General features: G+C 55.1%; 1 protein-coding gene across 1 annotated transcript; it reads right to left on the bottom strand.

Moving 5' to 3' along the window:
• Positions 1 to 2,347: 2,347 nt before the first annotated feature.
• On the bottom strand, positions 2,348 to 12,250 carry PSMA5 (proteasome 20S subunit alpha 5). The gene is made up of 9 exons (XM_088539795.1): positions 12,105 to 12,250; positions 11,539 to 11,605; positions 9,514 to 9,640; positions 8,290 to 8,357; positions 7,467 to 7,574; positions 7,311 to 7,369; positions 6,286 to 6,388; positions 5,044 to 5,130; positions 2,348 to 2,624 (listed from the first exon to the last, which is right to left on the bottom strand). Exons 1-9 carry the CDS (start codon positions 12,131 to 12,133, stop codon positions 2,547 to 2,549), a joined length of 726 nt encoding a protein of 241 aa, XP_088395921.1. The 5' UTR covers positions 12,134 to 12,250; the 3' UTR covers positions 2,348 to 2,546.
• Between the last annotated feature and the right edge of the window lie 632 nt (positions 12,251 to 12,882).

Raw genomic sequence — 12,882 nt, 5'->3', positions numbered from 1 at the left:
AGGAACAAGAAAAACCAGCCTCTCCTCCCGCTCCCCGATCGGCTGCTCCGGAGGCCCTGATAAGGCTCCCGGGGCCGGCCACAGCGCAGAGGCCGTGGCATCGCGCGGCAGCTGCGGTGACGCCGGCAGCGCCCCGGGGACCCGCACGCTGCGAGCGCCCCGCTGCAGCCAGGGGCCCTGCACCGAGGTGGTGGCTTTTGCACGGAGAGGGGGACTTGGATCCCGCATGGAAAGCTGCATTCCCGGAGGTGGAGGGCAAGGAGGACGCTGCAGAAGGGACCCGTCCATGGACAAAAACACATGTGGAGACATCACTGACTTCTTCAGGACTCACCCTGTGAGGCTTTTTCTGACTGCTGGGTCAGCCTTCTACCTTTCTTTTTTCCCTTTTGCCCAGAAAAAAAAAAAAAAAAAAACAGAAAATCTGCAAGTTTGATATATGAGAATCTTAAGGAAATAGATCTCTGTGAGAAGCTGCTTGTGTGGCCTTCGACTGATGCAGAGCAGATAAAGAGAGCGGAGGCCGACGAGCCCCCGGCCGGGTCGCACATGCACAGGGCTCTGTGCGCTCAGGACCGCCCTGGCCCTCAGACCGCCTGCAAAAAACCTCCAGCTTTTTACTCTCCCTCAGCAGAGCCAAGACAGATCAGATACAAGGAGCACAAAGCCCCAATTTTCCGAGGAATCGGCCCCTGGGTGATGCTGCCACCAGCGAACCATGTGATTAGGGAAGGACAGAAAGGCCCGTTTTGTGCTGGAGCGGCGCGTGGGGAAGAATTAGCTTTTTGTGTTTTCTAGGGCATAAACAAACCCAGGAAGGGCCCTACCTCCGGGCCCAGCAGGTTTCTTCATGGGACAGTGCTTGCAGAGCAGCTGGGTGCTCCACAGCTTCGTCTCCAAAGGAGAAGCAGGAGAACGTGACCTAGCTTTGAATTAACATAAAGGTTTAAAGTGCTTAAAGGGGCTTATTCCTTCCACGTACGCAGCAGCTGCTACCAGAGCAAGCTGCGTTCAGTGGTTGGGTTTACTGGGGCAGATACCATCTCTGGCACGTCGAACACGCCAGGCAGGCGAGCTCCACCCTGGAGCTTACTCACCGCATCGCTTCCCACCTCGGCGAGGGATGACGGTGGCAGAGAGCGAGCCAGGGTGGCAGCTCCGAGGCCACCAAGCGGAGGGAAAGTCGAGGGACTTGTTTGAAGGCTTCTGGGAAGCCTCACCCAAGGGCAAAGTCCACCAGTGACTTCAGTGTGTTCTCTCACCTGCAGATACCGGTGCTGCATTTGACTAATATCGCTAAACCCCGGGCAGCACCTGCTTGCTTCGTTTGAAGTCTTAGCCAACAAGGGGGAACCCCTCACAGCAGAAACTCAGAGAAGAGGGATAGAAAAGAGGTGGTGTCTAAAATGCAGCTGCCTTCCAGCCTCTGAAAGCGTTCAGCAGCAGCAAAAAAGGGGGAAAAAATTGCACAGGATTGGCAATTTTCCATGCTGCAAAGAGGCTGAGATGGGTCGTGTCGGTCTGCAATGGTTTGGCTTCACAGCAAAGCACATGCTGGAGGCCGGCAGTCGATTCCTACCTCTGAATTGAGGAGAAAGTCAGGCTTTTCAGGCAAATGTAATGCTGGAAGCATCCCTTGCCTGTGAGGCGATCCCCGCTGCCGGCAGCGCCGCAGGATCTCTTCCTTTCATGGAAGTGTTGTTCTGTTCAAGATGAAACTGCACCGACCCCATGGGGCTGCTGCAGGAAGGGACTTGGCCACTCTCTGCTTAGGTCTCTATTCTCAGGACCAGTCTTCACTACTCGGGTGCTATTTCAAGGGCAAAGCTGCCTGCAGGGGTAACTAGAAACAAAAGCAACGAGCCCTGTTAAGCATGTGAGCAAAAGGTCACAGGTTGGAATGAGAATAGTCTCAGAATTGAGCGACACCTGCCCCTATCACCAGGTAAGGGGTTGTCCTCAACCTCAGAGCTATTCCATACTCAGAGAATACTGCTCTATCCCATAGTCATTGCATCTAGTTCCAAGCTCCCATGCAGAAGGACACACAAGCACCATGTTTGCTCCAGGTAGGAGCGAACCTCAAAATCTCCTTTATTTCAAGACACCCCCTCAAGGCTCTACGTCCTCATGTGATATTAGCCCTGTTCTCCACGAGAGGGAGACGCTGCCCGGCACAGCCGGCGGGAGCTTCTCAAGCGCCGCGGTGCCGGCCAGGCCATTCCCAGAGCCCCGGCGCGCGGCTTCGCCCTGCAGTGATTTCCAGAGCAGGTTTGTCCTCACCTGCTTCTGCTCTACGCAGTTGATCACTTCCCCCGCTCAGACCTCCTTTATGAGGAACCCAAGATAGAGTAACAAAATGATTTATTCTCATTTCCTCTTCTTGTAGAGATCAGTTATGTACAGAAACTGTAAAAAAACCTTAAGAGCCTTCTAAGAAGAGCAAGTACAGATGCTGCTGGAAATAAAATCACAGGTACTGGAAGGAACCGAGTGTCAGTTCACTTCGATTGCGGAATGAGCCTTGTGGGGGGTCTCTCCCTTTTTCAAATATCCTTGATGACCTCTTCGAGCTCCTCTTTCGTGTACATGTGGAAGTTCATCCCCGGCTCCACCGTGGCAAGCTGGAAGAGAAAGAGCCGGGGGTTAAACACGGCCCGTCCGCGAGGCGGCAGCGCGGGGAAGGCCACGGAGCAGCTGTTCCTTCTCGGCCGCCTGATCTGCCAGCCCAGCAAGATCATTCCACCCTGTAACACACTCTTTGATTCCCCAAAATAGCTGGCTGCCACTGAAATAGCTTTTAATTGACTCCATCTCCTCATAGCAGCAGGGAACAGCTACCGGGCTCTGCTTCTGCAGAGAGACCCTGCGAGGAGCCGCTCGTGGCGGGCGCGTGGAAGGGGGCTCCTCTCGCTGCAGCCCTTGGTCCTTGGGAGGAGAGCGCTGCCCCTCTCAGGAGGTGCCACCTGAGGAGCCAGAAGGGCCTCTTCTTCCCCAGGAATGAGGGGCACAAGCCCTGTTGCACCTCCCTGCTCTAAGGGACGCAGCAAAATGCTCCAAAGGGGATTATGAATTAGCTGGGGGGTATTAAAGGCAAGTAGAAAACAAAGGCCTGGGACCATTTTGGTCATCAAATGCTGACAAATAAGCAAATCTGTGCCTACGGTGGACCACCTTGCAGCTACCTGGTGCCCTGTGCAAACAGGCAGGGGCTGGAAAGAAGATGTCTTAAAAGAGCAGAGCTGGGGGACAGAGCACGCCACGGTATCCCTTGGCGAGGACAGAGGGCCAAAAAGTGTCACAGGACAAGCCCCAGAACAAGAGGTACTTGAAGAATCACAAGAGCAGGACAAGAATGTAAGTGGGACCTTAGCTCACACCTCTCTCAGCACAAAAGCCCCCAAGAGCAGCAGGAACCAGCCTGGAGGCTGCACATCCCCATTGCCGACACCTGCACACGAGTCTAAGCCCAAGATATCAGGTCCAAATGGACCCGACGGCCTTTAACACGTGGCATCAACCACCCAAAACAAATATCGGAGACGTTACCCACATGCTCTTCCAGGTCTGCTCGCTCCTGTGAATTTCCCTTTTCCCCATGCACCAAGGCTTTACTCAACCATTCACCTACAAGCCAGGCTTAACGGAGAAGCTGTTAAGTTAATTAGGACTGCAGTGTTGTTTAAGGCTCCTGAAGTTTGCTGCCAAGTTATATGATTTTCCCAGGAACCTTCTTTTTGCTGCTAAACGGAAAGACCCACACAGGAGAGGGAAGCAACTGGTGTGAACTGGAGCTCCACGTACTTCTTAAAGCCTGGGAAGCAGGAGGAGCTCCTTCAGGTAGAACATTTTCAACGAGTAGGGTGACTTGAGTCAATAGAGACCTTTTAATCCTCAGCACATTCTTCTCATGCTTAACCCCGATACGATTCCTCAATACATTCAAGAGCTTTGCCAAGCACACTTAAGCCCACTTAAACAGGGACATGACATAAAGATACTGTACATGTTCCTCTGCCTCCATTTCTTCACACTGTACTACAGATCTTCCAGAAGGGACCTTAAGCTGACCGAGAGGGAACCGAGCTGTGCGTGCCAGGGGTACATCTGCAGCAGCAGATTTCAGCAGGATGGCATCGCTTGGAGAGAGCGTCTCGAGTTTTCGGCAGGCTGCTCCTCTTTCCCCACAAATGGGACCAGTTTGTCACAGAGAGGATTCCCAGTATTTAATTTTAAAAAAGGGATGTTTGTGGGTGTGTGGACTTTTAAACTCTTCCAGAAAAGGGTCGCCTGGTCTCAGAGGAAAGGAGTGGGAGAAGAGGCAAAGAACAGCAGCTCGGGAGTCAGAATAACAGGATTTGAAAAGGTCTAGCGTCTCATAACCTGCCAGAAATAGAAGCAAACACTACATGCCAGCTTGTTCATCTTCCATCCATTATTGCTAACAATCTGCAAGGGTTTCTGACCTTTACTCACTCGAAAGGAGGGTTAGACTCTTCAGATGGAGGTTGAAAGGGACAGGTAGAGCTACGCACTCCGGGAGATTCCCAGGATCTCCCAGAGAGCTGCACACCGGGCGAGGCGAGCAGGAGCTCAGCGGGACACGTTCATTCCTGGAAGCACCACCAGGCTTCACCTCTCTGCTCCTTCTGCCCAGCAGATTGTTGGCGCTGATCCAAGCCTGAATATAGCAAGCCCCGAAGCTGTATAATTTTCATTCCTTCTACTATTACAAATACCAGGGGAAAAAAAGAATGGCCAAAGCCAGAAGTGGGGGAAATAATAAAAGCAATCCTGCTGGCAAAACAGGTTCACCCTGGTCCACGTAAGGCCAGCAGGAACCACTGGCCCACAGATCTCTGGCCCAATCCAGGGAGCCAAGCGGGAGCTGCTCGTGCCGACAGTCCTGGGCTAGCCCAGGTGTGCGCCCCTGGAGCGGGTCCAAAGCAAAAATTCCGTTTTTCTCTCAGCCACACCGCGGACACCCGTGAGCCAAATGCCACGGGCCACCATCTATCGGATGCGCTGCCACAAAGCGGTTACCTCGATGTTGGTTGCGTTCAGTTTCTCCTCCATAACTTGCTTCAGGATGACAAGGGAAGATTTGATGGCTTCTTTCAGTGTCATTGACTGTGAAACAAAGGGCTCATTAGCTGCATTGTTGGTGCTCACACAAACACTTGTTGTGGTGTTACCCCATGAGTCCAGAAGCTGCTGCTCTCTCTCCTACGCTTCTGAAATCCTTTAAGCTGTTGCTGGCAGCAAATTTAAAAGCTTATCAGGTTCTCTACAGTATCAACAAGAGATCAAAGCACGCTGTTCAGGCCAGACAGTGACAATTGCAAAGACGGTGACTTTCTGCTTCTGGGCAACTTTTTACAAAGCTTAAGACCCGTTAATCTTGACCACACAAACACCACTGCCAGCACCAGGATGCAAGGGTTTATTTCCCCTCACCAGTTACTGTTTATAAAGCAGCCCCCAAATAAGGTGGACTCCTTGTGGCAGGAGACTTCAGGCTGCAATAACACAAACCCCTGCACGAGGGGGAACTGGAGCTGAAGGTGGTGCAGCGCTCAGAGGGGCACGTGCTGTGCTGGCAGTAAGGCTGCACCTGGAAGACAGGTATTAAATCACGGAGTGCAGAATTCAGCCAGTTCTGCTGCTTAGGAAATTAGGTTATTGAGTCTTAGGCTGGAAGTCTTCTAGAGACTCAACACCATTAATTATGATTTTCCTTGCAGTATTTGGCTGCAGATGACACAGAACTGACAGTTCCCCACCTTGTGGTAGGAAGAAGGTTCTTTTATTGACTCTCACACAGGACAGCGACCTGCAGCACAGAAGTGCTTCGCTTTGAGCACAGTGAACCAAAGCCCCTTGCTGTAGCTCCATATGCTCCAGGCTTCATCCATACTGAGCACTGATGGTAAGTGACCGTGTCCATATAGTGATCTTTTATTTATAGAGTACTTCTTGACATGGACTTAATTATCACCCACCAGAGGGGGGTGCTGGCATCACAGACGCCAGTCTCATATTCCATGAAACCGTCCCCGCAGCTGCAGCCCAGTGGGAAGCTGCTGCTAGTCCTCCTTATCATAAAGATCCTCAACCGAACAACTAAACACTGACATCTAATCACTGGATCAAGTGCCAGGGGCCGAACCCAATCCCAACAAGCTCAAGAAAAGGCTTAGGGATCATTTTGGGGTAAGGGAATAGTGGATGCCCATCGCTAGGGCTCTGTGCCTCGTGGGATGTCGAGCCCGTTCCCACTTTTACCTTATGGTAAACCTCTTGCAGAGAGCTCTGCGCGCCTTCCGAGGCCGAGCCGATCGCCCTGGCATCGCACTGAACGAAGGTCCCCGACGGGTCCATGTGAAACCTGCCGGGAACACGGGCAAGTGAACGAGCAGCAGGCGCATCCCCATCGTGCAAGGGCTTTTCCAAAAGACCCACAGCGGCCCCACAGAATTCCCTACACAGCTGGAAGCTGGGGAAGAACAAGGGCTCCTTGGTGAGCGCAGAGCAGAGCTCAGAGCAGCTGCTTGCTGCTTGTAGCCACCTTCATTACACACAGTGGCCTCAAGGGACCGCTGTGACCAGCGCAGCAGCTCTCTCCCACTGGCATTTAGAGGAGGAGAACAAGATTTGAAAAGGGCCAAGACATCAAAAGGCACCTACAGACCCAAACATATAAGCTAGGAGAGCTGTATATTCCTGACGTTGCTCTCCATTCTCCTAACAGGAAAATTTTCCTTCTTTTCCCCTCTTTTTAAAAACCCAGCGAGTTGTCACTGCTATTCTTGGGAGGGAGAGCACTAGGGAGACCTTATTGGGCTGGCGCTGCGGGGCCTTTCCATGTGCAGGAGAGGCCGAGCGCTTGAAGCCCCCGAGTTCAGGTTACAAGCGCTCCACCGCCTCCCCGAGGAATGTTACAGCAGGCTCCACATATTATGTTACCAGCGGCTCTGCTAGCCCTCTGCAGAAAGGTAAGAATAAACCAGGGAGAACCAGAGCTCCGACTCCTCTCTCCTGCCTAGGGGGCCACATAAAGCAAAAGCAGGGAGGATTCACCAGCCACGTGGCAGCCTGTGTGATCCTGAGCAGGCTGTCGGGGCTCACGCCGCTGCAACCCGCAGCAACCTGCACGCGACACGAAGGGCTTAAAGCATTGACAGCCACGGCAGGTACATGGTGGGATAACCCCCAAGTGCTTGTTTTATGTAAATAAATCAATAAATCCCCCATCAAGTTACTAAAAACCTCCTGGGAAGTTTCACTTCAAGCTCTTGCCCCTTACTTACAGCTGGGGTCCTTTCTCATCAACGCCTCCAAAAAGCAGCGCGACACCAAAGGGACGAGACTGCAACAGAAACCGGGCAACACGTCAGGCAGGAGCGGCGGCCAGGGCAGGGCAGGGCAGAGCCGGCGGCACCGCGCCGGGCACCCCCCGTACGCACCATGGCGCCAGGGTCCGCATCCTCCTCCCCAAACTGCAGCGCCAGGTTGGACACGGCCTGCGTCACGCTCTCCACGGTCATGGTTTCGTTGTAGGTGAACCAGTGATTCTGTGGGAAAAGAACCAGCAAAGTGATCGCTCCTGTCCCCAAGGCTGACACCGCCTGGGCAGTGTCAGCCTAGAACGATGCTTCAAGACAACTTCCAGCCCCCTCTTCTGACAGGGCTCAACCACCAGGTAAAAGCACTAAAAGAGGAGCAGAAGGGCAGAACGCGATGAGAAAGGTGGGCAGAGATGCCATGGAAAAACAGCTGAGACCTCCTGGCTTTGGGATACCAACAAGGCCAGAGCACTTTGTCCCAATGGCCTAGTATCCATTTCTGAAGGGATGGAATCGATTCTCCAGAGCTAGGAAGGGTGCCAGGAGGCAGGAAAATCCCACAGGAAAAGTCTTTAAGGCATGTATTTGTACCGAGACCTTTGAGTACCTGAGGAACAGAATAATTTTAACGGGATGAAAATATCACCCAGTCTTTTGCCAAAACTAAGTTGGACACACATGATCCTTCCCCTTTGCCACAACTGCCACCCTTAAGAGCCTATGCCAGCACTGGGGAACCTGACCTAAGACTTCCACCAAATGTTCCCTGCTAAAGAGAGAAAAAAAAAATAGAATCCAGGTGTTTGTTCTGTAAAAGCCCCATAAGGGAAGCTCCCAGGACACTTCCCACTCCATACTGCTTCCTTTTCTTCCTGTGTCAGATATTTGGGGTGTCCCTAGGACTTAGTGCTATTGCTTAGAGAAGAGAAATGCCAAGTCTTACCTGAGTCTCCACTCTTGCTTTATCAATTAAAGTCTTTGCATCAGCTATTAAGCCACTCATGGCACACCCTGGAACACCAAGAGGGAAATCACCAGTCATCTAATTGGCTTCACTTGCACTGCCCTTGTCTGGACTTCCCGAAACCCACGGGGAAATAAGGAAGGCTCTAAAGGGAAGTGGGAGTGCATGGTAATGCCATAAGGATGGCAGCTTGCTAGGAAGCACAGGAGCAAAAGGGATTTACGGAGGAGCAGGAGGCTGCACGTCAGCACCTCGATCGCACCCGCTCGCGCGGGCACAAAGCTGAAGGACAGAGAGACCTGAATTCTCCCCGTCCGTCCCAGATCTCAGTCAGCTGAAGGAGACACATTTGAAGCCTTCCAGGAAGAGCTTCAGGCAGAATCACAACCAAGGGGAACTTACCCATCCCGTCCTGTGGGCAGGACCACGCACTGCCCCAGCCTGGGGGTGGGAGGAGGGCTGGGAAAGGCCAGCACAGAGGTACAGAGTGAGGCAGCCCGGAGCCGCGCGGCGCTCCGCTTGTGGCTAGGCCCGAGTTTAGGGAGCAGGGATAATCAAAGGGCACGGGCTGCAAGGGGATGTTCCTGCACCTGGATGCGATGTGGGACACGGGCAGGAGCATTATTGCTGCCAGCTGGGTACCCTCGAGCAGACCCCTTGGGCTGCCACGAGAAGGACAGGGCTGCATCCAACCCCACAGGAGCCATCAGGTTCTCCAGGAGCTCCCGAGCCTCCGTGACTCACACCATCAGCACGAGGACTTCGGAGGTCTCCTGCTCTTTTAATTGACCTATTTGGTAACGAGCCCCTTCCCAGGCCCCATCCTGGCACAGGGGTACAGGCTAACATTAGTGCTGCAGCAGAAGCTGGCCTGGAGTCAAGCCTTTACATTGCAGTAATTCCCTGTCCTCCCAGATCTAAATTTGGGATAAGCTTTCAGGAGGGAGGTCATACAAGAGGGCGGAGGGGTTCAGCTGCTGCTTCCTGCTCCTGGAACTATGTCCCGCTGGCCTGGAGCCTGGAAAAGCAGCGAACAGAAGCTGCTGCTCACAGGGAGGGTCCAGCACTCCCTCTTATTTCAGCAGGGCTGCCTACAGGAAAGGCTTGTCCCGAAATACAGTTTCTGAACCTTTCAGGGCACCACATTTCATTAAATATATCCCAAACTCGTGGGACTTACTGGAAAAAAATCACACTTCTTACCTATGTGGGAATCTATTTCTACGATTTTCTCGATGCTGCTGGGCTCCATGAGCGGGGAGGTGATTCTCTTCTCCACAGCCAGGCAAACGCCCTCCGAGGTCTGGATCCCGATGGCCGTGGAACCGAGCTAGGAACAACCGCACAGTTACAACCACACAGTTACAACCACCGCCCCGCAACCCCGGCCCCGAGCACAGAGGTGTCAGGCACCACCCCATGTTACTTGTAGGGGGTTGTCTTAGGCCCCGACATCACATCACCCGCACAAACCTGCTGAGTGTAATAAAGCTAGAGAGTTTTGCAAACCAAGCTTAAAAAAAAAAAAAAAAAGTTAGAACTGGGAGCAGGAAACCGGAGAGGTCAAACCACACATCCTTCCCAAGTTCATTAGGACGCGGCAATGCTGATGTTAATTATTAATCTCCCCGCCGAGAGATGCCAGTTTTTACAGATTAAAGTTTTATGAATTTAAAATAATCATTTCGCAAGACAGAAATTAAATTCTGAAGTCAGACGTTGCACAACAGACAGTGCTGACTGTATCTCTGCTTGTGCATTAGCCCTTTTCTTCCATCTAGCTCTTTTTCTTCCAAGGCTCTTCCGATTTGCAGAATTTACAGGTGTAGTAAGTATTTTGCACACACACACATGCCTCTTTCCAGGTGGCGATCGCTACTTCAGAAGGGAGCTGAGGCTGCAGGAAAAAGCACCAAAAAGCAGGGGAGAAGCTGCCGGTTGCAGCTACAGGCGGTTTCCAGATGTTGCCCAAGGGCTGCCACCCTTCAAGCACCCAGCTGAGCACACACCTAAAGGCAATGAAGGGCTCCTCGCGCCCTTTCAGATGTCTGTTTATAATAAAACTATCACAAAGCAATAAAAGCTCCTCCTAAGGCCCTAGGAAGTGCACCCGGAGTGTCGGAAAAGCTGCAGCGTTTGCACTGGTGACCTTAGCACCTGATCTGGAAAAAGAGCAGAGCCAGAAGAGCCCAGATTTCTGCTTTTGCAGAAGCATTTGACTAAAAAAATAGCATGGCGGCATCATCCGTGCAGGAGCTCTCCACACCCTCATAATAAACACTGGGTTTTTTGCCTCTGCGTTTAAGCAGTGCCCCAATGAACATCATGACTACGGGGAAGATCGAGCTTGCAGTCCTCCTCCCAGGCCAAACAGGCCCCTTTCCAGTTCTTTTGCCTCATCACTCGCATTAAAAACCTGTAGACCCCTTTTCCTCAGGTTTGATCTTTCTCCCAATCAACTCCCAAGTCCTCAGGGACAAAAAACAATTTTATTTGAACACTTAATGCCCCAAAATGGCCCATCAGCTCTGCAGATGCAGGTTACTTTGCTCAAGGACTCCCTCCCTCTCACCTTTAGCAGCAGGTTTTAAAATTCACCTGAGCAAAAGGTGATCAACTCCGAGCTACAATAACAGCAAGCTAAAAAAAAAAAAAAAAAGTCGTATGGGTACTAATGAGGGAAAAGCTGCTGTTTTCTAGGAGCCTCCAGATTCATAATGCAGAGGGACCAGAAAGCAGCACTGCGTTAGCTCGGGAAGTGAAGAGAAGCATCTCTGAGAGCAGCATTTTTGGATCATGTTGGTTTTGGTGTGGGCTGCCACGGGTAACCTCTTCCTGCTTTCCCGTGCTGAGCTGTAGTGCTGTTTAACTCCTCGGGAGCTATAAAACAGGGGGATGGAGCTGCAAGAAGCAGAGCTGTTGCTGGGCAAGAGCTGGGCCACAAGCGGCCAAAAAGCAAGTTCAAGAACAGCCCCCGGCCCAGCGGGCAGCTCTGCCCGGCGCTGCGCATTACCCTCGGGAGCGGGCCAAATCCTGCTCTGCGAGAGCAAAAACCAGCGCCCAAATTAACAAAACCTGCCCCGTCCGATTGGTGTGTTGGGTTTCTGGTTCGGGAAGGTGCTTTGTGCTCCTTGTTTCAGTGTTCCTGGCCAAGCGGAGGCTTCTTGTACGAGAGGGGCCCTGGGAGGGCAGCGTGGCCCCCGGCACAGCCCGTGGCGCTCGCGGTACCTTGATGGCCTCGATGGCGTATTCCACCTGGAAGAGCCTCCCCTCGGGAGAAAAGGTGTTCACACCCCTGTGAGGAGAACGGAGAGGGCGTCAGCGGGGGCCCGGGGGGAGCCAGGAGCCGTTCGCTTTCCCGGGGCTGCCCGGGGGAAGGGGCCTCGGGAAGCAGCGGCCTCTGCTTCACGGTGCAGCCCCGGGACAAGCGGCCTCCCGCGGCGGGAGAGCCGCCGAAAACAGGCCGGAACGGGGAAAAGTTTAGGGAAAAAAAGCGACAAAGGGGGGGAGGCGGAACGGAAAGAGCCCGGAATGGAGGGAACGCGCCACGGGGGAGAAGGGGCGCGAGGGGCCCGGCCGCGCGGCCCAGCCATGACCCAGCAGCCCGGGCCTCGCCCGCGCGCCGCCCCCTCCCCGGCCCCGGGGCGGCCCCGGGACCCACCGGGCACCGACGGGGGGCGGTTGGGGGGGAGTCGCCATGGAGACGGCGGCCGGCGCAGGCCGGTGACTCAGCCTCGCGCTGCGGCGGCGCGGGGCGGGGGGGCGGCGGCGCGGGGGCCGCGCCGAGCACTCACCGGTCGTACTCGGAGCGCGTGAGGAACATGATGGCGGCAGCGGCGGGACGGGCGGGCGGCGGGTGCGGGCGCAGGCCTGAGCGCCGCTGTCCCCTCGCCGGGCTGCCCTCCACTTCCTGCCAGCGCGCCGCGCCGCGCAGGCGCCGTCCCGCCCCACCGGGCCGCTTCCGCCCGCGCCGCCGCGCCATTGGGCGGAACGCCCGCGGACGCGGCCAATGGGGCGGAGGGGCGGGCGGGCTCGGCGGCTCGCCTAGGGGGCGGGGCCAGAGCGGTGCTTAGCGGGGATTGGCCGAGGCGCCCCGAGGGGGCGCCCCGAGGGGGGGCGGGGCCTCCAGCACTCGGGGGCGGGACCAATACAAGGGGCGGGGCTATGGGATCCGGGAGGCGGGGCGTGCGCTGTGGGGGCGGAGCCAATCGCGGGCGGGGGGGGCGCGGTACTGTGGGGGAGGGGCGGGCCTGGGGCGATGGGGGAGGGGTGCCCCCCCCGCCCCCGGGCGGTGCTGCCCCCCCCCCACCCCCGCTCTTCCGCTTCCCCTTCCTGCCCCGGGCACGAGGCCGCCCCAGTCCGGACGGTGCCACCTGTCCCGGTGTCACCCACGGCGGTGTCACCCCCTTGGTGTCACCCACTCCAGCACCCCCCACTCGGTGTCACCCGTTTCGCGGCACCCACTCGGTGTCACCTGCCCCCAGGTGGGTGCCCCGGGAGTCACTGTTTCCCGCTGCGGGGAGGGGCCCCCTGGGGACACGGGGGAGGAGAACAGGACAGGGGTGGCGGGCG

Source organism: Tinamus guttatus, unplaced genomic scaffold (genome assembly GCF_059628265.1).
Source record: "Tinamus guttatus ecotype Peru unplaced genomic scaffold, ASM5962826v1 Tinamus_guttatus_pri_ptg000049l, whole genome shotgun sequence".
NCBI classification, from domain to species: domain Eukaryota; kingdom Metazoa; phylum Chordata; class Aves; order Tinamiformes; family Tinamidae; genus Tinamus; species Tinamus guttatus.
The sequence above is the reverse complement of the archived record's forward strand: the minus strand, read 5'-3'. Positions and strand labels throughout refer to the sequence as shown.

Bases quoted from the DNA above. Each gene is read 5' to 3' on its own strand.
- PSMA5 (XM_088539795.1), bottom strand. From the start codon at position 12,133: ATGTTCCTCACGCGCTCCGAGTACGACCG. The intron at 8,358-9,513 runs GTAAGAAGTGTG...TTGGTGTTCCAG, and splicing joins AGAAATAGATTCCCACATAG to GGTGTGCCATGAGTGGCTTA. The intron at 7,370-7,466 runs GTGCGTACGGGG...TTTCTGTTGCAG, and splicing joins ATGCGGACCCTGGCGCCATG to TCTCGTCCCTTTGGTGTCGC.